The sequence below is a fragment of the Armigeres subalbatus genome, chromosome 3 (genome assembly GCF_024139115.2).
Source record: "Armigeres subalbatus isolate Guangzhou_Male chromosome 3, GZ_Asu_2, whole genome shotgun sequence".
Classification (NCBI taxonomy): domain Eukaryota; kingdom Metazoa; phylum Arthropoda; class Insecta; order Diptera; family Culicidae; genus Armigeres; species Armigeres subalbatus.
In genome coordinates, this window is record NC_085141.1 from 169,902,855 (window position 1) to 169,929,913 (window position 27,059).

General features: G+C 38.7%; 2 protein-coding genes across 3 annotated transcripts; one reads left to right on the forward strand and one right to left on the reverse strand.

Moving 5' to 3' along the window:
• Positions 1–1,062: 1,062 nt before the first annotated feature.
• LOC134225311 (small ribosomal subunit protein bS6m) lies at positions 1,063–1,831 on the forward strand. The gene is made up of 2 exons (XM_062705268.1): positions 1,063–1,301; positions 1,365–1,831. Exons 1-2 carry the CDS (start codon positions 1,257–1,259, stop codon positions 1,767–1,769), a joined length of 450 nt encoding a protein of 149 aa, XP_062561252.1. The 5' UTR covers positions 1,063–1,256; the 3' UTR covers positions 1,770–1,831.
• Positions 1,832–2,493: 662 nt separating this feature from the next.
• On the reverse strand, positions 2,494–24,109 carry LOC134225310 (recQ-like DNA helicase Blm). 2 transcript variants are annotated; one of them, XM_062705265.1, is made up of 6 exons: positions 23,836–24,109; positions 23,379–23,445; positions 22,739–23,302; positions 4,745–6,409; positions 3,818–4,367; positions 2,494–3,756 (listed from the first exon to the last, which is right to left on the reverse strand). In XM_062705265.1, the coding sequence occupies exons 1-6, from the start codon at positions 23,937–23,939 to the stop codon at positions 2,576–2,578; spliced, it is 4,131 nt and encodes a 1,376-aa protein (XP_062561249.1). In that variant the 5' UTR covers positions 23,940–24,109; the 3' UTR covers positions 2,494–2,575. The 2 variants fall into 2 exon arrangements, with proteins under 2 accessions (XP_062561249.1, XP_062561250.1); XM_062705266.1 differs by having other exon boundaries at positions 23,743–24,094.
• Positions 24,110–27,059: the final 2,950 nt, after the last annotated feature.

Genomic DNA, 27,059 nt, shown 5'->3' on the forward strand with positions numbered 1-27,059 from the left:
GATGGTTAACTTATTTGATCAGCTGTGTTTTTACCGAATTTACCGAGTAAAGAAATTTGGTATACACGCTAACTTTTACCTACTCAGCGACTGAGTAAAACGTAAAACTGTTTTGTCCCCTCGTTCTCTCCACGGAAATTTTACTCAATTTCCGTCAAAAGCGGAACTATACTCAAAACTATGAATAGTGTCCTGCTTTTGACGCCAATTGAGTAAAATTTCCGCTTGAAGAAAAGAGACGGCAATACAATTTTACTCAGTCACTGAGTAGATGAAAGTTAGAGTGTAACAGTGTGGCCGCATGCCGCATTATTTCAGGTGGGTGTCACCCATATTAAAAAAAATCGTATACGAAATACGTGGTATATATTGTGCTTCCAGTTGAAAACCGAAGTGAGCTCTCGCGACGATTGAGTTTTTCCCTATTTCCTGATGTCGCAACTGCATCGCGACTAGTGCGCATCTATGCCACCGCCGTGCGCCATGATGCGCACTAGTCGCGACGTAGTTGCGACAAAAGGAAACGGGAGAAAACTCGATTGTCGCGAGAGCTCACTTCGGTTTTCAACTGGAAGTACAATACAATAGGCTTGTTTTCAGCCAACATTCCGCGACTGGTCCCCACTGACATTTCTGGACCCCAGGGCCTACCATGTGACACTGCTAGGACTGCACTTGTTTACAACCGCTGAACAGGCCCGCAAGTCCGAAGCTGTCACGTTCATAGAAGAACTGTCAATTGACGGTAAAATCAGCAAGTCGCTTGAATCGAACGCGAACTGAACGTGTAAACACCCAGGTAAACACCTTAATTCAATTCACTTGAACGAAAAGAAAGTTGAACATGTTCAACTTTTGGCAAGTCAATTGAAATCAACTGACAGGTGGCTGATTGATTTCCCCTTTTCACGAGACGTTTAAAAACAGCTGATTTTATCGTCAATTGACAGTTCTTCTATGAAAGTGACAGCTTCGGACTTGCAGGCCTGTTCAGCGGTTGTAAACAAGTGCAGTCTCGGCAGTGTCACATGAAAAGGCCTATTGGGATCCAGAAATGTCAGTGGGGACCAGTCGCGTAATGTTGGCTGAAAAAAACAAGCCCATTGTGCGAAATATGGATGACACCCACCTGGTATTTAAATAGTATAACCCGCACGCCGCCGGAGACGCAAATCATTTCATAAGCATCTTTCACAGTTTATCAAAAAGTTTATTTTATCCAGTTTTTGCATAACAGTTATATTTTTAAATACAAAATGCCGACATACGAGTTAGCTCTGATACTTCGACAAATGCCAAGAGTAAGTAGATTCTGTTTTAGTTTTAGGATCCGATAAAAGGTTACCACTTTGCCTTTATTTCAGCCGGAAATGATTTCGGTGCTGAAACGCACAGCTGATGCCATCTTCGACAAGGGTGGCATTATTCGCAAGTTGGACAATTTGGGGACACGGCCATTGCCGTTCAAAACCAGCGTCCACGGCCTAGTGCACCGGACGGGGTCATATTTTGTGGTTAAATTCGATACCCCACCTGCCAAGGTGGAGGATCTGGAGGAGGAATATGGTCGTGACGTAGACATAATCCGGAAGCGAATCTATAAAGCGGATGCTACCCTTCAGGAAGAGGTAAGCTGCACATTTCATGAAGAAATGCTTCCTCCAGCTTATAGGAAGGATGTTCAGCAAATGATTGCTACCGCAAATAAAAACAAAAAGAAAGGATTCCAATACAATACTGGGTATGATTATTATCCTTTCCAAAAATAGGATAATACCTAGTTCAAACAATGTTTTTTTTGTCAATAGATGTTTTAGTACCTATATCAAAATCGTTCATTTTTTTCTCCGAAATTCAAAATTTGTACCTCGCTTTAATTTGTGTTACATATTTCATTTTGCTTAAACCATTTAGCCACGATGTAATAAATATCAATAAAAGGAAAGCTTTTAGCTTTGTTGTTTTCAGCCGTCCAATCTCTTCCCGAATTTCGAGAAGATCTGGAGCTGTAAAACGTATGTCCTGCGCGCGTGCTCCTAGGTTCTTTACCATTCCGTCATCGTCATTCAGGTGTTCTTCGTAGTGCTGCCGGTTACCTTTCGATCACATCACGCTCGTTTGTAGGAAGATTCCCGTTTATACCCCTACACATGTCAAGCTGTGGCACGTGGCCCTTTCGTGAACGGTTCAACTTCTCATAGAACTTTCGTGCGTTATTGCCGTAGTACAGCTGCCAAATTTTTTCACGTTCTTTGTTTTCTGTTTCAGTAAATCATACGATACGATAATATGGATTAGTTTTTCAGTTAACTGTTCTTTTATATTATTCTACCTATTGTACGGGTCTCCATTAACCCCTGTCTGCAAAAGACTACCGAACTAATAAGCTCCGCGTATTTCAAGTAACGTGTTACAATGTCATATTATGGACATAAAATGTCATACATTTTTGGATAAAAATGTGTAAACCGTAAACACAAAGAATAATGATGGTTTATATCGGCAATAAAAAATAAACCGTTTACTGTTTTTTGATCATTTATAGTAAAAAAAATACAAAACATTACATTTACAGCTATCGATTACCCAGGAGCGGTAGTAGTCCGAACCCTGAGGCCCCAGGTCGAACACTCTGTTTTCCTCTCTTCACAGTACTTTTCTTTGCTCCTACTTTACGAGGGCTAGTAGTTTTTGAACGAGCGCTCGACTTCCTGCCACCTTTTTTATACCGCTTGGTTCCTGTTTTGCCCGAGCGCCAACTTCGTTTACGTTTCACTCCGCCGGCGCTAGAACTGCTCGCTGACGCCTCTCGTGCCAGTCGACCCCAGTCTGTTTTATCGTTGCCTTCCCCGCTTCCATCACTGCTGTCTCCATCTTCATCACCACCAGCGTCAAGCATTAGGATTATTTTTTCAGCAGCATAATTTTGGGTGATCTCGAGCAACTCTTGTCCATATTTCTCAAAGTTAGCCTTCGTGACATGTGGCAAGCCTAGCATTTCTGCCTGCGTCTCCGGTAGTTGCTCTGCCATGGCTTTGAGAGCCTGCATATTCATAACCGAAGCAAGCGTAACATTTCTATCGGCGGCGAGTGTTCTACATTTGTCCAGCAAATCATTATAACATCGTTCCTGCAAATCCTTAAATAGCGATTTGCTTTGATTGTCAAGTTTCGGTTCATTGGCAACATCGACGGGTTGGATTTTCTTGCCAGAGGTTTTAGCCGTCAGCGAGAAAGCAATGCGTACTTCACGATTCATAAGTTTCTCAATTTTTGACCCGATTTTAATGTATGCTTGGGGAATACCTTTGCTGAATATTATATCTTCTTTCAAATAATCTTCGATGACCAGCTTGTGTATCAGCCTTTGAATGTCGTTTTTCTCCCACGACCTTAAACGTCCATGGTACTGTGTTTTATGATGATTATTTTCGAGTATTTTCTGTTGTTCGCTTCCTTTAAACACTTCTACTAGATGCAGGAGCGTAAAGCGATTGCTTCCTGAGCATAAATCTCGCACGCTCTTTGCTATTGCTAAAGAGTCATCCGTAGCATCAACAGTTGTGTAATCGCTTTGAGACAAACAGTTGTCACACGCGCTGAAACGATTCTGCATGCATTGCTCTCGTGTAAAATGTTCGGCGAAGTATTCCAGTTGTTGCTTTCGCCGACAGTCTACGTAATTTTCGCAATAGTTAACCATGCGATATAAATTGTTCACATGTACTTGTTTAGCATCGAAAGGAATGTTCTCATCTGAAAAAAAAAATAGATTGGTTAATACTGGTATTTATAGCTATTTTTCTAAAACCATTACAATCTATCATTTTCCTGTACCGATGCATATCTGAATAGCTGTAATACAATATACAAGTTGCCAGTTCACCATCTCGACCAGCTCTGCCTGCTTCCTGATAGTATCCCTCAATACTCTTTGGCATGGAATGGTGAATGACGTAACGCACATCCGGTTTGTCTATTCCCATGCCAAAAGCTATAGTCGCGCAAACAACTTTAGTTTTATCTGTGATCCAATTCTTTTGCGTTGATTCCCTCCGTACGTCTGGCATTCCCGCATGATAGCTTTGTGCCGAGATGCCAGCACTTTTCATTTCATCCGCGAGCTGGTCACATTCTTTCTTCGTCAGGCAGTAAACAATACCTGACGCACGAGGGAACTTGCTTTTGATCAGATCGATGATTTCTGTTTTAGTTGCCACGCCTTTCTTTGGTCGAATGATGTACTTCAAATTTGGCCGATTAAAGCTGCAGAGGAACCACTTCGTATTACTTTTCATTTTAAGCTGTTTTACTACGTCACTTCTGACACGTGTATTAGCTGTGGCCGTCAATGCCATGAAAGGGATCTGAAATGTTTTTGTGGAAATTCGAATTATTCGAGTGCATATATTAGGCGGTTGACTTTCTCATCGTTTAATTTTCAGCGAAAAAAAAAACAAAAACATGTTTTGCCAGACTGTCCGCACGTTTCAGTCGATTCACTGGCCTTCGACCACTTCTTCTGCGGACAAATCTTTCAGCCGCTTTAAACTTATTATATTTGTGCACAGAAGATGGTCGAAGGCCAGTAAATCGACCGAAACGTCCGGACAGTCTGGCAAAATATTGTTTTGTCTTCTTTAGTTGAAAATTAAGCGATGAGAACATCAACCAGCAATTTCGCGACAATTGATCCATTGTAAACAACATATAATATATTTTTCAAGAAAAAAAACAAACTTACCGTAGGAAATTGTTCTCGGAGCACCGAAAGCTTTTTATAATCCGGCCGAAAATCATGTCCCCAAGCGGATACACAATGAGCTTCATCTATGACGAATTTAGCCAACTTATTCATTCGAGATAAGCCAGATAGCGCATTTTGAAATCGCGCCGAAGCTGATATTTTTTCCGGAGTAACATAAAGTAGTTTCAGTTCTGGACTCGGACTCTGCAAGTCGTTGTATATTTTCTGCTCTTCTGCGCCGGTTACCGATCCGGATAAATGAGCAGCTGGGATGCCCAATGCGCTAAGCTTGTTGACTTGATCCAGCATCAGTGACTTAAGCGGGCTAACCACTATCGTTACGCCATCTATAAGAAGGGCCGGAAGTTGATAGCACAGAGATTTTCCACCGCCTGTAGGCATTAGCACAAAGCAATCGAAGCCCAAAAGTGTGGCATTGATCACCTGCAGCTGATTAGGACGATACGACCGAAGGCCAAAGGTTTCTCTGAACGCTATTCTCATCTCATTTGAGTGTGCATAGTTCATTCCATCAAACTCTCCAGTTACTCCGTCGTTCCGTACTCCAGAATGGAAATTTCCAAGCGATTTCTGTGATTCAAGGACATTATTAGAAGCCTGACTTGAACTTCTGTCTAATAATTGGCAAACAGTAGAATCATTCTTGGAGATGTTTCGTTGATTGAAAGATGTGCTGGGAAAGACTTCAGATACGTCTGCTATGCAGATGGCCTCTTTATCGTCCTCGAATTGTGAGGGATCGTAAACCTGCCAACCATCGTCATCTAACTGCGTTTCAATGTTTTCAATAAATTGAGTATTGCGCAACGATGTTTCCTGGGCATTGAAAGTAACACGTGGCTCCGGCCGACGGAACGAACTTTCCGGGGTCACCAGGTCTATTGCGCTCAAATTTGTCTGATGAGCCTGTCCTTTGTCAATAAGTTCCGCTTCTCGAATATTATTTAGTATAGATTCAATATCATCTTCATCATCTTCATTTTCTCCCGTCTCTGCCGCTGTTGATGTGATAACAGAGGAAACAGTGCTTGTACCAAAAATAGGTTTCTTGAATATAAAAGCGCTCGACTTCGATGACGATTGTGTAGACAAAATATCACTATCAGTATCCACATCGTTTTCAGGTTCTTTGAAGTTTGTGTCATACAATGAGCTGTTTGAACTATCACTAATTTTTCGATTTACTTCCAATCTACTGTTGTTAACGGGCGTGTCCAGTCTGCTTTTTCGCGAGCCAGTCGTGAAATTAGTTCCAACACTTTCCAACGCCTTCTCATTTACTTTTATTTTACCTTTTACGTTTTCAATCAATGATTTGAGCTTACTGTATGTGTCGAGACGAAAGCCGTCTATCGAGCTGAAGAATTCAATAGGAAGTTGACTTAGAATACTGTAATATTTTTCCAGAAGCGACTTTTGAATTTCTTGCAGTGAGTTACAGTTGTTTTTCAGGCTTGACTGCGAATAACCATTGATTTTAAAACTTGAGCTGTTCAAAACATCTACCATGTATTCGTCCAAATCGGGATCGAACTTGATTTTTAGATTTTCCTCTTTTGAACTCAACCGATAATCAGAAGTAATATTTTCTTTCACGGAACGTGTTGTTGCAATGGGTGTTGTGCTGACCGATATGTTACCCTATGAAGTAAATAATAAAATGAAAACGTTGTAATACACGTCTTAGGTTCAAACGGATGAGTCGTATCGTGCATGATTTTCTGGGAGATTATTATTTATTATTTATTCGTTTGTATTATTAATGTTACTTTTACATATTTTTCTTACTCATTTACTTTTACTGAGACCCTACAGCTACAACAGCAGTAGCACAGTAGCATTACATAAGTCTCACTTTGTACACTTAGCACCAGCACAAAACAAATGAAGAAAAAACTGGAGAAGGAAAACTAATTACAAGAAAATCCTCCAAACTTAGGATGTATACTGAAAGAATTAATAATATAGTTTCTATCTGAATTTCATATAACTGATTTCTATACAAAAATCCAAAAGCTGCTAATTGAAAATCATATAGATCCAGTAAGATCTATGTGATTTTATAATGAAATTTCTTTGTCACATTGATTTTATTTGATTTTTCTAAGGCAATTGTTACTAGCTTTTGTGATGAAATTGTATAGCTTTTCTAATGGGAATTTTCCATTAAATATGCGATTTTTTTTTAGTGTAGAATGTGACCCTGTAATGTGTAATTCCCTGTGTCGCATCCAGGGTGGCGACTCAACGTCAAAATAAGAATTCCCTGGTTTTTCCAGGGTTTTCAAATAAATTTCCAGTATTATAAAAATACGTTAAATACACATACAGGGCTGGGCGGGGCAAGATGGGCCACGGTTCAAGATGGGTCAGGGCTGTTTTTGAGCATCGTATACATTTTAATGTAGAGATTATGACTTTGTAGGAGGAATAATATGATTCTACTTTATTGTCACTCGATTTGATGATAAAATTTCATTTTGGTAGAGTATGGCAAGGTTAAATATTTTCCAGCATCTTTTCTGATGCGAAACACACCTACTATAAAACGTGTAATCTCGTCGAGCAATCTAAGTTTTAAACATTTTTAGTAATATAGTGAAAGTATCATAAGTCATGTAGGCGATGTTGTACTAATTGCGTTGAAATAAATAAATTTGATCGAAAACTAGACATGAACATGAAACTAACATGAACTTGCAAATGGGGCAAGATGGGTCAGCAAATACTGAAGAACATAGTTCGTAATCAAAACATATTTTCCATTGCTGATCTAATAATTTTAAGGTTACTTCTGAGCATAATGATGTTAATTTGTTAATTAAAAATGTATATTTCTACTGCTTCTGCGTCATACGCAGGAGGTCGTGGGTTCAATCCCAGGTCCGTTCCATTCTCCTACATACTTTGTATCTTTCTCTATATTTCTTATGTTCTAGCAATCGCTAGAACTGGAAATGGACTTCCATGCCGTTTCCATTACTATTCCTATACTTTAAACTTGAGTATTCCAACAGTAATCTGCTAGAATTGGAAATGAACTGAAAAGCTCGTTCCAATTAGAAATTCCATCAGTTGCCTTCTCCTATCTATCACATTAGCAGCTCGTTAACCAAGACGGACCTCTGCCTCTCGAACCTAACCCAAAAATTCCAACAAATTCCGCATAAACTCGTGGCAAGTGCAGAGGTATATTCGACTTGCAGTGGGCGAGTGATTGCATAATCATTTCCTCCCCCTTCCCTACATTGACTTGCATTCTGACGTGACAGGGGCCAGTATGACCTAACAAATAAGATCACCAGTACTTGTACATTGAAGATGTGTGCTAGTCCCAAGCAAACATCTGTTGGTTCCCTGTGCAAGAACAGCTGATCTGGTCATAATGGAGTAGCAACTACGAGCAGTCAATCAAGCTCGAGCTCAAACTCAAGCTCTCTTAAGAAACACATTTATTGCTATTTTGAGTAAACGTCTCATGAACCATTTGCACAATTAGTGGTTTTTAAGACCTTTGTTTGGCGCCTTTAACTACCATGCGGAGTATTGCTTTGGTTTTTAAGCCGTTCACTTTTTATTGAACTGCTCTGGCTAACATATCTAAACGAACCCGATGATATTACTAGCTTTGAGCAAACGGCTTAAAAACCAGACGTGTTACCAGTAATGCGAGTAAACGGCGCGATTTTTGTTTTAGCCGAAATTTTGTGGATTTCGAATGGTTTTTCAATTAATCTCATTTTGCTGTTATAATATAACCATTTACGTATAGAATTGACATATTTTTGTCAATGAAATGAGTTTCTACTTTAATCAATTAATTAAATTAATCTTAGAAAACTTGAAGCTCATTTTTATCGGTCCAGCTTTGTTGGCTTTTCGGCCTTAATCATATGTTGCTCAAGATTTTTTGTCTTTAAGAAAGCAATACACGGACGGCTTGTTTTCATAAAGAAATTGCAGACATTTTTAAATGTAGTACCATTTCTTAATCCAAAGTAGGGCTTCCATTCTCGGAAAGGATTTCCCGGGAAATGAAATTTTCCGGGATTCACGATTTCCGGTATATGAACATTAGTTTCCCGAATTTCCCGGGAAGTGTTTTTATAGGTTTTGAGTCTTATTAACCAAATCTAGGTTTCAATTAATTATATTTTTACTAATTTTTGCTCTTCGTTCTCTTTTTTTTTTTTGGGTATCCAGCTGGAGCTACCTGGTAGCTTAAATTGTCAAGACTGGACCCGAACAGAAGTTTTGCTTCTACTAGGACCAATACTTAGAAGAACTAGTCTATGTTGACCACTTGAACACTATTTGTTTTAGTATTGTGAAAGCTAGCAAAATCTCAAAATTTCTGTTGTAGTATAGATTTCCCTTTTACCCTTTTCCATCGTCGTTTTCCCGTCAGTCTGTCAAGCAAATAATGGAAGTTCTAATTTAAAACGTTTTAAACACACAACGAAAGTTATCTGGCGAAATGTAAAATTTGAGCAGAATTTAAATGTAAAGTTTAGTTTATAGTTTCTTGGAGCCGACAATCAGTACTTAAAGGCAGTCTATGTTGACAACGGGTGATACCGTTGCCACCTCCAAGTAACACTTCTTGAAATAGGGATATAATTAGATGTTATGTTATTAATTATACCAACATTATTCAAATGGCGAAACACAAGTCTAGACCTTAACATAAGTGTTACCGTTACTAGTACCAATATTTAGCACAATTAGTTTATCTTCATGCGGTGAACACTGTTTGTATTGAGTATCGCGTAGTACCATATTGTCAAAATTTCTGTTATTGTTTATAATTTGTATTTTGTAGTAATTTTACAGTCTTTCTGTCAATTGTCAATCCGGATCAATAAATAGTTACAACGAAAGTGAATTAGTTTAACGTGAAGTAGAAAATAGGGTTTCTTGGATATGACATTAGATACCTAAAAGTAGTCTGTGTTGACAACGGGTGGTAATATTGTCACCTCCAAGTAACCAATCTTGAATACAAATGTAATGATTTTTTTCAGATTGTGATCAAATCAGCGAAATTCTGCAAATTTTGTTATGGTAATAAGATATATTCGCTCAAGAGTTGTCTTCATATTTCACACATAGGAAAAAGCTTTTGAATAATTGTGTAATTCGTTAAGTCATCCTAATATCTGAGTTCTAAGTAACGTTCGATGCTAAAGTTATATGAGTTAAATAGTCAGTATTTTTTCAATATAATCTGTTGTTGGAGAACGTATCATAATATAAAAAATAGTTCAAATAGTTCAATGATAATATAAATATAAACAATGTTGTTTCAAGTTACCTAGAGTTTAAAATTTTTATTAATTTTAAAGTGTTTGTAGAATGAATTTAAAAATCTCAACGATAATACACTCTACTAAAAGAAAATCGAAGATCATTACGCTAATAGAGGCAGCAAATCTACTTAGTTTTTTGCTACAAGTTACTGGTAATACTACTACAGCTACTGCTATTACTACGAAAAATATATTAACTATTAAGACAACTATTACTACTCCTAAGAGCTACAGCGGATGATCGTTAGCTTCCGAAGTCTTTCTTATTTGTGTATAAGGTTTGTAAAGACTCGTACTGGGCCCTGCCGGCTCCTCCAATCTTACGCATAGTCTGCTGACGATAAAGGATGTGCCAGTGTTCAATGCGCATATTAGGGGCGTGGAGCGTCAAGTTTAAAACGATTTTGTTTAGGTAGTTAAGAATTGTTAATTAGTCAACAATTGTATGTATGTTTTACAATATAAAAATATGCATGTAATTGGAATATTGTTATGGATCTAAAAAATATTAAATAATGCGAACGCAATACAAAGAACAACATTTATTGAGAGTGAATTTAGTTTAACTCCATTAATTCATGTTATACCGAGATACTTGACGAACCACCGTCGATCCCATCATCCATGGACAGGGACTAATTTGTGCTGCGCGACTTCATTTTTTAATTGATAGAGGAAATGTCCTCTTCCAAAAAATATACCAAAATCCTTTTCAAATCCCAATATCCACATAATTATAAAAGCCATGCATAGGTAGAGTTGCTACAGAATTGTGCGATGCAATCCTAAACCGTTTAGGAAGAGCCGGAATAAAGCAATATTGTCTTTGAGCACGCAGATGCTTGTACAGAGCGACATGTTTCAAATATCACAGATATTTGAGTACTACTTTTGCCAAGATTCGCACAGCCGAGCCCCAGCAAAAGTGTTTTACAGAGATTTCTGTCAAAATTGCTGAAAATCAGCAAATAATTTGCCGAAAACCAGCTAACAAAAAAAAAAAAGCTTTTGGGCATAGACAGCAAACTTGCTCAGAAACCTCACCAATTCTATGTTTATTCTATGCCATATCCACTGAAAGTGAGTTCGAACGAGAGAAAACGAACTTTTTATAGAAGCCTCTGAGACCCATAGTATTATATACCAATCGACTCAGCTCGACGAGCTGAGCACATGTCTGTCTGTCCGTGCGTATGTATGTGTGTATGTGTGTGTGTATGTGTGTGCACAAAAGCTATAAAAAACATTAGACAACTTTTCGTATAGTAATCCTTAACCGATTTCCTCGCAACAAGTTTCATTCGACAGGGGACAAAGCCTTGTTGATCACTATTGAATTTTATAACGGTCATTGCGTTTAAAAGTTATGCAGAAAATGGTACATCAGACCATATAAACCCATATAAGGTTGGTGTCTTAACTAAATGCGAGAAAGGCACCACCAACGCTAGGTGGATTAATCTGGGTTTTTTTAAGATTTCATTTTCATTAGACGTATTCACGTTTTCAAAAAATATTTGCAATTCAACGGGTCAGCTCATAATCGCTTTCTCATTGAGATATCCTTTTTAAGAAATTTTCAGCTAAATCCATCAAATTTTGGAAGTGGCTAAAATCGATTTTGCGTTTTTTTTGTGTCTTCTCAGACTTCTAAATGAATCTAACGAATGATATGAATATTTATATTTTATGCTACAACATGTAGATAAAGTATGCGGCATACTATTTTTTTTATTCAACCTAATAAGAATAAAGGAAAGATACAGTTACATGAAAAATAAATTGGCTAGTTTCTTACTTTTGTAATGTGTTGACATTGTTTCAACATTGTACACGCTGCAGTTAAATCGAATTTCAAACAGTTCTAAGGCGAAATAATCTGAGCTCAAAAATTTGTTTATGATAATAATCTTGAATAAACTACTGGCAATTAAAGCACTCAAATTTAAATTGGGAATTTTCGATTTTATTTCGAAGTTTATTCCCGGGAAAATTAGAAGCCCTAGTCCAAAGTATTAAAATCCTTTTTGCCTTTCTTGTTTATTCAATACAATCATGGGCATTTAACTTATCTATCTGAGTATAGGGGAGGAGAAGACCACCAGCTGTCATCGAGAGAAAAAGTGGACTCATTGAAATTTCACACGGTGTGGTATAGAAAATGAAGTATATTTTTGTTTTAAAACAAAAATTAGGGACGTTTCTAAAAAAAATCTTGGTTTACGGGATTAGTTTACGGTTTACGGAAGTAGTTTTTGCTTAAGATTGTTGAATTTCTAACCCCACAAACTAAAAATTGTTTGAAGAAAAAATTTCTTTAACGTTCTAGAGACATTTTAATTCTCATTTTCTATATCATGCCATGTCAAATTTCCATGGTTCAACTATTTCTCTAAACTTTTCCAGGTGGCAGCACTGATGAAGGAACCTTCCCCATTGTGAATCAAAACAATATTAATTGCAGAATTTAAAGGTGACCCATCTTGCCCTGCTGTTTGACCCATCTTGCTCCGGCATTTGATTGACAGAAAAATAGACTTCTACCACAGACAAACAGACATAACACTCGTCAAATTTCCATCGTTCACTGATTTACTGGTCGATTCAAATAATCATTAGTTGGCCAATCGATCACTCGTGGCGCGCGCATCGGATTTGCTCGAGTTTGACATTTGCTCACTACCGCCATCTGGTTCGTGATTTGCCCAACCAACTGAAATCGACAGATGTCGTTAGTGTTTCAACGACGATGTATATGATGAGTAAATGTTCAATTGTTATGTCTGTTTGTCTGTGCTTCTACTTTAATGACTCAAAATCAAATAAAAAGTAGAATTTTTGTTATTTCATACCCCTGGCTCACATATTATGAGCTATTTTTATAGATCCACATTGAAAAGCTAAATTAAAATGTTTCTATTTTGAGGCATTGAGGGTTCGCCTTAGGTGATCCATCTTGCCCCATCCTACTCTAACATTTAGAAGCAGTTTTCAAGGTTTTAAGTTATATTCCGTGTATGGTAGAAAATCGGAAATTTGTTTTCATTAAAATTAAAATATCTGCAGTTATCAGATGTCGCAACTCATTTAGATTAGTGCGCATGATAGTACATCCATGCGTGCATGATGCGCACTACTAATGACATAAATCAAATTGTCGCGACTCGCGTCAATTGCGCGGTCCGGTTTGGTGGCGGCCCGACAATATATGGTGCCGATGACTATCGAAGTAGTTGCCATTGAAATAGCAAATTACTAAGAAACTTCATGATTCTAAATCAGTGATCAGATCACCAAAGTACGGCCGCGGGAAACTGCCATTTGAATGTGAAAGAGACAACTAATGGCACCTAATATGGGGGACACAAAAGATACTTTAGTCACTAGATAAAGATTGTCGCTTCGGTTCCCTTTGTTCTGCTGTCCGGAACATGTTGGGTACCAAGCTGTCAAATCGTATGGATTTTCCAACCCCATGAAACAAGCACTAGTTCTTGAAGCCACCGTTTGTTGGCGTGGCGCTAGTGCTGTTTATGAAGTTTAAAGCTCCGTTCATATTGTACCGATTGCATTTCGCGCGGGTATTCAACTATCGCAAAATGATTTTCGATTGTAAAAATTCAAATTTCAATAACTTAAGTTATATTGTTATGTTTTCGTCTTTTGTTCAGCATTTCAAGTGCGGTAATGGCTGCCAAAATTTAACTCTTGTTCAAGTACGGCTTGTGTCGTTTGACATCGTAACGACCACCATCATCATGAATTGACTTTTCCCGTCAATTTTTTTTATTCGCTCAATCGATTTTTAGGCTTATTTAAGGTCAACTTTCTCAAAGAACCCATATTTTTTGACGCCTCTAAGTATTTTCAAAATCTAAAACAAAAATCAAAAAAGTGTTGTGGTTTAGCTTGAGCCGATTGATAATCTTCCAGTCATCGACAGTTGATTTTTGGAAAACTGTTGGAATTGTTAAGGAATCTAATTTTCTTTGCATTTGATCTGATTCAACTGGAAGTGGATATCATATAGCATTATGGATAAAATTTTGCTTTAAACTGTACCATCTGTGTGTTGACAGAATAATAGTTTTTTAAGCATAATTGTAAGTCCATAGCGTAAGATCAGGAGGTTAAAATAATTAACTTTCAAGCTGCCAATTACCATGCACCGAAGATAAGTTATTTTTAGCAGAAGAGAAATCTAACTATATTGCCCGTATTGCAAATGTATAACATTTGTATTTTTGTCGATTATGAGTTAATCTTAAGAATCGTTTCCAGATTGTCAGACTAAAAGAAATGTGAAAGTTTGTTCTAGAAAACCCGAAAAACTGCTGAGATGTTTTGTAGCATTGAGTAAATTAACCGAATAACAGAAACACTGGAAAATTCTGTCGTCGCTATCCCGTGAACAGGAAGTTTCGTTAATAATTTGCACTCAAATAAAACATGTCGCTACCAAATATCACAATAGTAGTTTGTGCAACTAGTTGCAAAAAGATGATTTTTTCAGCACGAGTTGTACGTTTATCCAACGAGGCTTGCCGAGTTGGATAAATACTACGAGTGCTGAAAAAATCGAGTTTTGCAACGAGTTGCACACGCTATTTTTTGCAATGACGAAAAATGGGCTTTGATACGATAAATCTGTACCAAAATGGGACAATTTTATTTACTTCACATGATCAATCTTGCCAAAAGATCATGCTGCTGCAGGAAACAAACATATTCCATGTTAAATATCTTGGCTGTGCATATGCACAGCATATGTTTCGAAATGGACAAATTGATATGAAATTTGCGAAAAAGAATCCACGTGTCTTGGAGGGACTCGAACCCTCAACCTCCTACTCTCTAGATAGGCGTGATAACCCCTACACAACAAGACCACTTAAAGGTCACGTTTGCGGAAAAGCCATCAGAATCCGAGTACCAACCTCCACCGCGGTTAGCTCTCTTTTTTGCAAATTGAATATCTTTCGGATGCTTGATTTGCCCAATCTCCACATTTGCTTTGGGGCCGTACACTAATTACGTAAGCATTTTTTTGGGGTTTTTTAACCCCCTCTCCCCCCCATGTAAGATTTTTCCCATACAAATAAATTTTTATTTATATGGAGCGTAAGACAATGGCAGACCCCCCCTCCCCCCATAAGTGCTTACGTAATTAATGTACGACCCCTTTACTGTTGTATATCCACAGCCAAGCGAGTGCACATTGTTTATTAAACGAGAGGATCGCACTCCATGCCCCCCAGCAACGGACTGGGCGGGACGGTATAGAATGCGAATTCAATCGCACTCTGCTGTGCCAAAGGCTTGCTTGGCTAAAGCATTTGATGAGTTTGATTGCCTTTACGTAAACGGTCGCGTATACTCAGACGACTAATGACGGTGAAAGACCGACACTTGATTACAATTAATTGCATATTATTCGGCAACTCGGCCGTACGAAAACCATTTTTTTTTGTTAAATATCTTGGCTGTGCATATGCACAGCATATGTTTCGAAATGGACAAATTGATATGAAATTTGCGAAAAAGAATCCACGTGTCTTGGAGGGACTCGAACCCTCAACCTCCTACTCTCTAGATAGGCGTGATAACCCCTACACAACAAGACCACTTAAAGGTCACGTTTGCGGAAAAGCCATCAGAATCCGAGTACCAACCTCCACCGCGGTTAGCTCTCTTTTTTGCAAATTGAATATCTTTCGGATGCTTGCTTTGCCCAATCTCCACATTTGCTTTACTGTTGTATATCCACAGCCAAGCGAGTGCACATTGTTTATTAAACGAGAGGATCGCACTCCATGCCCCCAGCAACGGACTGGGCGGGACGGTATAGAATGCGAATTCAATCGCACTCTGCTGTGCCAAAGGCTTGCTTGGCTAAAGCATTTGATGAGTTTGATTGCCTTTACGTAAACGGTCGCGTGTACTCAGACGACTAATGACGGTGAAAGACCGACACTTGATTACAATTAATTGCATATTATTCGGCAACTCGGCCGTACGAAAACCATTTTTTTGTTAAATATCTTGGCTGTGCATATGCACAGCATATGTTTCGAAATGGACAAATTGATATGAAATTTGCGAAAAAGAATCCACGTGTCTTGGAGGGATTTCGTACGGCCGAGTTGCCGAATAATATGCAATTAATTGTAATCAAGTGTCGGTCTTTCACCGTCATTAGTCGTCTGAGTACACGCGACCGTTTACGTAAAGGCAATCAAACTCATCAAATGCTTTAGCCAAGCAAGCCTTTGGCACAGCAGAGTGCGATTGAATTCGCATTCTATACCGTCCCGCCCAGTCCGTTGCTGGGGGGGCATGGAGTGCGATCCTCTCGTTTAATAAACAATGTGCACTCGCTTGGCTGTGGATATACAACAGTAAAGCACATGGACAAATCAAGCATACGAAAGATATTCAATTTGAAAAAAAAAGAGCTAACCGCGGTGGAGGTTGGTACTCGGATTCTGATGGCTTTTCCGCAAACGTGACCTTTAAGTGGTCTTGTTGTCTAGGGGTTATCCCGCCTATCTAGAGAGTATTAGGTTGAGGGTTCGAGATCCTCAAAGACACGTGGATTCTTTTTCGCAAATTTCATATCAATTTGTCCATTTCGAAACATGTGCTGTGCATATGCACAGCCAAGATATTTAACAAAAAAAAGGTTTTCGTACGGCCGAGTTGCCGAATAATATGCAATTAATTGTAATCAAGTGTCGGTCTTTCACCGTCATTAGTCGTCTGAGTACACGCGACCGTTTACGTAAAGGCAATCAAACTCATCAAATGCTTTAGCCAAGCAAGCCTTTGGCACAGCAGAGTGCGATTGAATTCGCATTCTATACCGTCCTGCCCAGTCCGTTGCTGGGGGCATGGAGTGCGATCCTCTCGTTTAATAAACAATGTGCACTCGCTTGGCTGTGGATATACAACAGTAAAGCAAATGTGGAGATTGGGCAAATCAAGCATCCGAAAGATATTCAATTTGGTAAAAAGAGAGCTAACCGCGGTGGAGGTTGGTACTGGATTCTGATGGCTTTTCCGCAAACGTGACCTTTAAGTGGTCTTGTTGTGTAGGGGTTATCACGCCTATCTAGAGAGTAGGAGGTTGAGGGTTCGAGTCCCTCCAAGACACGTGGATTCTTTTTCGCAAATTTCATATCAATTTGTCCATTTCGAAACATATGCTGTGCATATGCACAGCCAAGATATTTAACAAAAAATGGTTTTCGTACGGCCGAGTTGCCGAATAATATGCAATTAATTGTAATCAAGTGTCGGTCTTTCACCGTCATTAGTCGTCTGAGTACACGCGACCGTTTACGTAAAGGCAATCAAACTCATCAAATGCTTTAGCCAAGCAAGCCTTTGGCACAGCAGAGTGCGATTGAATTCGCATTCTATACCGTCCCGCCCAGTCCGTTGCTGGGGGGCATGGAGTGCGATCCTCTCGTTTAATAAACAATGTGCACTCGCTTGGCTGTGGATATACAACAGTAAAGCAAATGTGGAGATTGGGCAAATCAAGCATCCGAAAGATATTCAATTTGCAAAAAGAGAGCTAACCGCGGTGGAGGTTGGTACTCGGATTCTGATGGCTTTTCCGCAAACGTGACCTTTAAGTGGTCTTGTTGTGTAGGGGTTATCACGCCTATCTAGAGAGTAGGAGGTTGAGGGTTCGAGTCCCTCCAAGACACGTGGATTCTTTTTCGCAAATTTCATATCAATTTGTCCATTTCGAAACATATGCTGTGCATATGCACAGCCAAGATATTTAACAAAAAAATGGTTTTCGTACGGCCGAGTTGCCGAATAATATGCAATTAATTATATTCCATGTTATTATGTCTCATTGTATGCTCGGCAGACCATAAATCGATAGATAAACCCGCCTTTGGAAAATTTGATGTCATGGCCATTAAATTATCTCATTTATTGTATGACACGGAGAATACACTATTTGAACACTCACCCAAGCTAATTGAGCTAAATATGGTCAACTACTGTACTAACTACTACTGTACTAAGGCTGATTTTTCATTTTAGCACTCAAATGAGTGCTTTAATGGATTTTATGCAACCCATTTGAGTTGCATAATGTTCATTAAAGCATCCATTTCATTTGTATGGAAAAGTAGGCCGTTTCATCACTCAAATGTCAACTGTAAACCAGGTATTATGATCAGGAATTGCAAAAAAGATTTTTTTGCCATTTTTGGCGATTTTTTAGAAAGGTAATTAGTTTTCCATACTAATACATCTCATAAACTTAAACGTCCCATTTTTCAAAGGCCTGCAAAAAAATTTACAGGAAGGTCAATTGGCTTGCAGCTTTATTTTTTTTCCATTTACGAACATTGGTTTTTAAACAGAAAGATGCATTAGGAATTAAAGGCTTTCTAATGTTAATCTGGCTGCTGCGAATAGAGCCGCTTTTCTGCGCTCAAGCGAGTAGAGGGATATTTTGAAACGAACATAACCACAATCTTCAATGTTTGGCTCCGGCGCAATAGAAAATTTTGGCTTCAGTTTGACAACCAAATCGATTCTATTCGCACCACCCAGATGTTAATAAGCCCGTAGCCCACTCTTCGTCACAATGACAAATATTTTCAATTTCGAATCAAACAGACAGGCAGACTTGACAAATATTTGTTATTGTAGCAAAGACTATGCGGATAATTTTTGCGCTAGGTGTATCTGTAATGAACGAATCAGTTATACTGGCTGCCCAACGTACGGCCCGCGGGCCGGATGCGGCCCTCGGATCCATTTTTTGTGGCCCGCGCAACGTGGTAGAAAATACATCATAACAGGCCCACAGGTTTATATTTGCGACCCGAGAAGCTTCTTTCTTATAATTTATTAATAAATACTGTAAAAGATATCACGATTTATTCATTCTCTCAACTCCGTTTTATTATGTGAATTACTAAATGTATCCGAAATGTTTCAAACGGAGATTATCGACCTCCAATACAACGACGGGCTCTAATCTAAATTCTCATATCTTATTTCAGCTTATTTCAAGAAAAAAGCAGTGAAAAAATTTGAATTCTGTTTACGAATTTTAGTCACCGATATACAATATGCGTTGATTATTCGAGAGTAAGCAACAATATGTTCAATCATGTTAAATTTTGTTTCAATCAAAAGACCTGTTACGTAAAAAAACTAATTTTAGAACGCAATTCAAAAGTGTTTAATTTTTTTTTGAAGATTTTTTTTCCATTTTGGAAAAAGGAGAAAAAACTTAATATTTGATTTTTTTTCCCTCCATCAGATGTTAATTCTGAAAATTGGCCCGTGGCATGAAAAGGTTGGGCAGTCCTGAGAGATAATTGCAATAAAGTTTTAAAACATATTTTAGATGGTGCGCTTTTTCTTTCAACGATAGTCTAAAAAATAAAGAAAACATTTTATATTTTTTATTCGAATTAAATCTGTCCTCGAGCGATATTGCCGCATGCGTCACTGTGTTCCGTGCTTGAATCCGCAATTTGACAGCTAGCACCAAGTTTAGCACCATGTTTTCGGCTTCAATCGCATTGTATGCAGATGACAGCCGTTTCAGGGGGCTGGGATTTTCCTTCTTTGACATTTAGCTCCCCTATCCTCACCAGCAAAAGATGTTCCGGACAGCGACGACAGCGACAATCTTTATCTAGTAACTAAAATATCTTTTGGGGACACACTTGTGGTATTCGTACCATGGTACAAAAATCTTGAAATGAGTGCCATACCAATTATTGTCTTCATTAAAGATAGCCTTGAAATTTTTTTCTTGTCGCCGAATACCACAAGTGTGTGCCCCATATAAGCAAAGCGTAACTAATCGCTTCAAATTTCAGCTATTTAAGCGAATAACCATTAAACATGTTGTTATTTCACTAAAAACTACTGCCGCAAGAATTTTGAAACTATGAAGATTTGATAACATTGAATAGGAGTAGTAGGGGCAATATGAACATACGGGGCAATATGAGCCACCCTCATTTTGATCTTATTGACTAGTTTTATCATGTAAAAGTTATATGATCTTTAAGAGGATGCTCCACATATGCATCAACGTGAAAACCGCATTAAAATTCAATTCAAACATGAAAATACACTTGAATATGTAAATTTTGTATAGGCAAAATTATTATAAGATTTGAAGTTTATAAATAAGGGTTTGACACAAAACTGATTAAAATACAGATCAAAAATACACCACAATCAAAAGATATATTAAAATTGAATATTGTGCACACATGTTTGTATTGATACAAATCTGAATTTATCATAAAACTTTTTTTTCCCAAAACCGGTCTCTATGGGGCAATATGGGCATACCTGCACAGAGCAAGATATCAGGCCTTAAAATGCGAACAAGTTCAAATTTCAATAGTCAAATACAAGAATATTATCATATATGTAAGATTCATTACGGAAAAAGTACAACAGCGCATTACTGAGATTGAAACAGAAAAAATGGCCATTGACCAATTGAAATGTGGCTGTTCAAACGGTGAAGAGTGACAAATCGGTTCAGTCTGCTGTTGTGCGGTTTTTTAATTTTATTTGGTATGGAATACTCACAATTATTGTAGGAATATCATATTCTTCCATATTACGATACTTTTTTCGCCTAAATAAAGGTTTTGGATGGGTGGCCCATACTGCCCCAAATGGTGGCTCATATTGCCCCGTATAGTCGGGAACACACATTGAAATCAATACATTTTTAAAAGTGCATTCCAACAATTTCCAAACGCATTTTTCGTCATTCATCGACGTAATATGAAAGGTAACATTCTCTAGTATAAGTCAACTACATTTAAACAATGTTTTTTTAGTTTTTCGGCGCTTTTCGGAACGATTTCCTTAGGTGGCCCATATTGCCCCGATCACCCCTACTTAAATTCTTTCTTGGCTTCTTGGCTCTTGGCAGTTTCAAACATTACGAAATTTTAATTCTATTCTATTCTTACCGTCTGGAAATTGTTAAGTAATATAGGGTAAAACGGCCTATTATGGAGGGGTTAAGCACCGTTTCAAAATGAAATTAATTACAAAAATTCTTCAAAAATTACCTGTTGGTCGAATTTCATATTGTAGTAGTTGAATAGGATGCTCGTTAACTATAGTTTCGTAAATATTACGTGAATTGTGCTGAACTTATGTTGTTTTGTATTTATCACAATAAAAACAAACTACCGCAATAATAGGACGCAGTTGCCTATCGTTGCGATATTTTTTTGAAGGTCAGTCCTATTGTTGCGGTATTTATTGCATGTAATTCTTATGGAGAGCGATACCGCAACAATAGGACCTTAGCACTACCGCAATAATAGGCTCAAGGGATTCAAATTTTTAACGAAAAATGTGGATTTTTCATCATTTTGAATGAAATTTTGTCAAACAAAAGCTGTTCTAGTCGTTAATTCGAAGAGTTTTAGCGTACCCACAATTGTTCTCAATGGTATTATATCCAGAATGGACTACTTTAACACTACCGCAACATTAGGGCATACCACAACGATAGGACGTTTTACCCTATTGGTCTCTAGAATTGTTGTAAAATGTCCCTCTAGAACCATCTTTTGTTATTTCGAATTCCTTGAAAATTTCTTTCAGACATTTTTTCGTAAAAAAAATCAAGGAATATTTTAGGGAATATATCAGGAATTCTATCGAAAATTGATTCAGGCATTCTGTCCGAAATTCTTGCAAAAAATCCTCTAGGAATTCATTCTAAAACTCCTCCAGAATTTTTTTCGAAAATTCATTCAAGTATTCGTTGTGATTTTCTTTAAAAATTCCTTCGAAAAAACCTCAAGTAATTCTTTTGAAAATTTCTCTTTCTTCTGGAATTCCTTTAAAAATTCTTTCAGAAATTCCTTCAGAGAATGTTTCTGGAATTCTTCCGGAAATTCCTACTTCAATTCCTTTAGAAATTCCTTTTCTTCAAAAATTATATTCATTCGGAAACTTTTCCAGTATTTTTTTTTTTTCTAAATTTCCTCCAGAAATTTCTTTCGAAATTCTTTGACTAATTTTTAGGAATTTTCTAAAAAAATCCAATGAAATTTCCGAATAAATTCCTAAAGGAATTTCAGAAAGAACTCCTTTCACAATAAATTCTTTTAAATATGCCCAAGAATTCCTTCTGAAATTCTTTTAGCATTTCCTTTTAAAGCTACGTTCGAAATTCCTTTGGGAATTCCATTGTTAATTTCCATAAGGAATTTCTCTGGAGTTTTTTTTTTAAAATTATTTCTCTGGAAATTCCTTTAAAAATTGTTTCAGAAGTAATTTTTGAAGGAAGTTATAAGTGAATTTCCGAAGCGATTGTCAAAGTAATTTTGAAATTAATTTTCAAAAAAATTCTTGGAGGAATTTTAGGAGGATTATATAAATTATATAATTAAATATCCGGTGGAATTTCTATGGCAATTTTTTTCTTACTTCCTGGAGAAATACCGGATGGAATTCCTAAAAGAAGACCCAAAGGAATTTCTAAAAGAATACCTAAAGGAGAAACTTCCAAACGAAGGCACCTTGATAATTAATCTCCTTTCTTCCCGTTTTGATTGTCCAGTGCAGTCAAGGTAGTGAAGTGCTAATCAAAACCTTCTCGAGAAATCATGTATGTACTTACAGCAAATGTGGCCTTGGTCGAACCGTTGGTATTATTCGATCCCTTTTCCTTTACTTTAGATGGGTTTTTGTTGGAAAAAACAGTGGACTGCTTCTGCTTGAAATCGAAGCAGCTACTGGAAGCAATTGGAGTAGAACTGGAAGGCTTGCACTGATCGTTTTCGTTTTTGACGGGTGTGACATTAAAGTTGATCGGTTTCTTCAACGGCACGTCCAAAGCTGCTAGCATGGATGAAGCCTTGGGAACTTTGTACTGAAACTTTCCAACTTTAGAACCTTCTGTAGGTATTGAAGCATTTTTGGCAGGGCTGATTTTTGCCAAATTTTCCTGTAACTTTTTTGTAGCTTGCAGATACCGACTGTCACTTTCCAAATCCAACTGCAATCCCATCGAAATTGCTCCTGAATCTGGACAATATCCCGACACCATCAGGTCATATTCATCCATCGCTTTAGAGGAACTGCACTGTTCATCGTCTGTTTTCCATAATACTTTGCTTTTCGGTTCTGGAGATGTATCGGAATCACTAGAAACTATCTCTATAGTGGATTGTTTGGCTGAGATCTGTAATACAAAAGGTTTAGATTTGTTGATTATAAAATATCTTATAGTTATAAAAAAAGACAGGATAAAAAAATACCTTCGAAAACTTTGGTTTGAAAATGCTGGGAGACCGCAATTTAGCCTCATCGTCTGGATCTTCATCACTACGCAGAAAAGATGAAAAAAGAAAAGCTTCAATGCAGTATTCATTTATTCGGATATCAGCGAACCACACCAAACGCCTTTCGGTCTGACTTGCGTTACTTTGTCCATAAAAATAAAACGGAAATATATTTAGGTACTATAATTTATGCGTTTTCTGTAGGATATCCATAGCTACGAGGACGATGGATAATGGATATCCTACCAATAGGATTTATAATGAATTAGAACTGATAAACATAAAATTGGGTGATTTTTCAATGGCACTTGGTGCGATTTAGCAAAATCCGACCACTTACCAAATCAACAATTGCATATCGATTTATTACAATGCTTCATACCGGAATTTACAAAGTTGAACTCAGCAATCCTTGCAGCGATCGTTTACCTACCTAGAATTAGTTCTATCTGTTTTAGCCATGAATGCCATTAAACTAGCTTGTTTCTTAGAACCACTTTTTGATATTGTAGACAGCGATAATGATTTTCGCGACATGTTAGCTCTGAACCTTCCGAAACTTCATAAAAATTATTTTCTTGAACTAACAAAACAGCAACCAGGATATCGTAATCGTAAAGCTCACAGCATAACCGTGGTAAAACTGAAGAAATTTACACGAAATACAAAAAAAAACAAATCGCAGCCAGCGCAGCGTAAACAATGACGTTTGGTGCCAGATGCCAGATTAAGCTAGAGATGTCCCAAATTAATCGATTGCTTCGATAAATCGTTGTGATAGTCGATTAATTTTAAATCGATTCAACAATTCAAGCATAATTTTTCATAACGACGTATGTAACAAAAGTAAACAAAACGGGGTTTTTAATACAACGTGACAATAACACGCGGCTTTATATAATACGCATCGATTTTACTGATTTCAGATCTTAAAATTCTTTAATTCAATCTTTTTGCGAATCGACGTATGTAAAAATTTCTATTTTTGAAGTCTCACTGTTACATACGTCGCTTTAACATATGGGAACTAAGAGCGACCTATGTAACAAAACAATCAAAACAAAACAAAACTGCAGTTGCGTCAATCGTGCACTATGGAAAACCGACCAATGTACACCGACGTACGTGTAGCATACCGGTGTATGTATACTTTTATCGTTTTTCACAATGAATTTGAATGAACTGAGCTTTACTGTGAAGCACGCTCATTACGTGTCTTGTAATGATGCATGCCAGCGGAAAAAAGTATTGAAAAAAGATTCAGTTTTAAAACAGTTTTAGAAAAAGTTTTGCCAACTTTCTGCAAAGGATTTCTCGAATCCTCATATTTGTTACATACGTCGTTATGAAAAATTATGCTTGAATTAATCGATTCACACTGAAAACCAAAACTACCCAAAAGTGGTTTGTTTGCACTCAAAACCGTAGTTGGGGCCAATAACCCAAATTTGAGTAAAATGACTTTTCTGGCACTACACGGTTAGATGACTTGACCCATTAATGGGTACTATGTTATTGTTGATATTATTCCCACCGTAAAAAAATCACCCATTTTCTTGAAAAAGCGCCACTACCCATTAAAATGGCCTTAATACATGGTGCCTTATGAAGCTTCGACCAGGAACTAATATTAACGCATTTGCCCAAAAGTACACGCGGCGCTCCCCAAAGGAAACGACGCACCGCGCTTTTTGCTGCCCCTATACTCGATTTTTATGAGGAGATAACATTGCGGCGTTTCCTAGGGTGCGGTTGTTCCTTTTGAATTGGAAACGCCGCGTGGAATCTTGTGCAAATGCGCTTTTGGAAACATTACAACAGCCGGGCGGTGTATCGTATTGACAGCACCCTACAATATTATTATTATTATTATTATTAGTTCCTGCCACGACTGTAGCGGAACCTTAGACGGTGTCTTCGAATGTGTGACACAGCTTTCACATCTCTTCACAAAATCAGCAATACGTTCGATAGCTTTCATTCGCTCCATTCCCGGATGTCCTCGGTGGAGTTGCTTGAGAATCCGCTGCCGAAAACTGTCCGGAATCACCAAACGGTTGGACATCATGACGCACCCCTTCACTACCGACCGATAGAGCGTCTCGATGAGCGAAGAAAGGGCGAACTTCGGGGTTAGCGATGTCATCGATTTTTGAGGGCCATCCACGCTGGTTGTACTGGATCACTTGTTGGAGAACCGGGCACTGGAGAGTAGCACCGCGCACCGATTTGAACGTAACTGGCAGCGAACTGATGGCTTCCTGGAGTGGAATCTCGATGTCGTCTTCCAGTTGAATCGATGCGATGATGAAGTCCTCCTCTGGTTTGACGTAACCGTTGATGAGGCGGGACAGTACGTCGGCATATCCAAACTTCGTGGTGGACACGTACTCGATGTCGAAGTTGTAGCACAGAAGCGTCAGGGCCCAACGTTGAAGGCGGTTGGCCTTGTGAACCGGAATACCCTTCTTCTGTCCGAATATCCGCAGGAGTGGCTGATGATCCGTCTGGAGGGTGAACTCGCGTCCGAGCAGCATCCGATGGAATTTCGTTACGGCAAACACCAGTGCAAGACCTTCCTTCTCGATCTGTCCGTAATTTGCCTCCGCGGGGGTGAGTGAGCGGGTAGCGTGTGCAACAGCAATGTGCGCCAAATACTTTACCTCCGGCTGCAGAATGTTGCACTTTTCTTCCCTCAGAACAAACCGTAGGCTTGAAGGCGTTGAAACAGTGCGTTGAGCATCTTGTGGTGCTTCTCTTCGGTTTTGCTGGCCACGAAGATGTCGTCCAGAAACGTGTCCACTCCTTCGAGATCGGCAACCATGCTGTTCATCAACTGCTGGAAGGCCCCGGGAGCGGATTTTACTTCTGGTGCGAGCCGGTTGAAGCGGAAGAGACCTCGATGCGTGTTGAGTCCATTTGAAGATAGGCGTCACTCAGGTCGATAACGCTGAAATACCGGCACCCATTGAGCTTGGTAAAGATGTCATCAGGGACCGGTAGCGGGTAATTGTTGGGCTCCAGGGCAGCGTTCAGTCCAGTTGAGTAATCGACACAGATTCGTACTTTTCCTCCGGGCTTCTTCACTACGACGATCGGAGCCGCCCACTGCGAGAAATCGATAGGCGTGATGATGCCCAGCGATTGAAGTCGGTCCAGCTCCGCATCGATCTTCTCCATGGACGTAAAAGGAACTGGATGCTTCGGCTTGAAAACGGGTTTGGCATCGGGCTTGAGATAGAGTCGGACCTTCATCTTCTTGCAGTGTCCGAGGCCGTTCTTGAACACTTCGGGATACGCAGCTTTGTGCACTTGGATTTGATTGTCTTGACCGTCGGCAACGTGGACCTGGTTGCAGATTGCAGATAGCGGGGTGTCCCACAACTTGAACAGCTTGATCCAGTCCAGACCGATCAGGTAGATGCTGTTGTTGGTCAAGTAGAAAGTTGCGGTTTTGGTGACACCTCCAAGTTTGATTGGGTATAGGAGTTCACCAAGTAGATGAAAAGCGTCACCCGTCGCAGTCCGGGTAGTCCGTGTTGTGGGAGTCAGATTATACTCACCGATTTCTTGTGTTTCACCATGGCCGTGTCGTGCTTGAGATTTGCAGGCGTTGGCACTCCGTGATGAGTGATTCCAGAGTGCATTCATCCGCCG

Excerpts from the sequence above, each read along its gene's own strand:
- LOC134225311 (XM_062705268.1), top strand. The coding sequence starts at position 1,257 with ATGCCGACATACGAGTTAGCTCTGATACTTCGACAAATGCCAAGA. Across the intron at positions 1,302-1,364 it reads TACTTCGACAAATGCCAAGA|CCGGAAATGATTTCGGTGCT; the intron begins GTAAGTAGATTC and ends CCTTTATTTCAG.
- LOC134225310 (XM_062705265.1), bottom strand. The coding sequence starts at position 23,939 with ATGTCGCGAAAATCATTATCGCTGTCTACAATATCAAAAAGTGGTTCT. Across the intron at positions 6,410-22,738 it reads CGACCAAGGCCACATTTGCT|GGTAACATATCGGTCAGCAC; the intron begins GTAAGTACATAC and ends TTTACTTCATAG. Across the intron at positions 3,757-3,817 it reads GTACAGGAAAATGATAGATT|ATGAGAACATTCCTTTCGAT; the intron begins GTAATGGTTTTA and ends TTTTTTTTTCAG.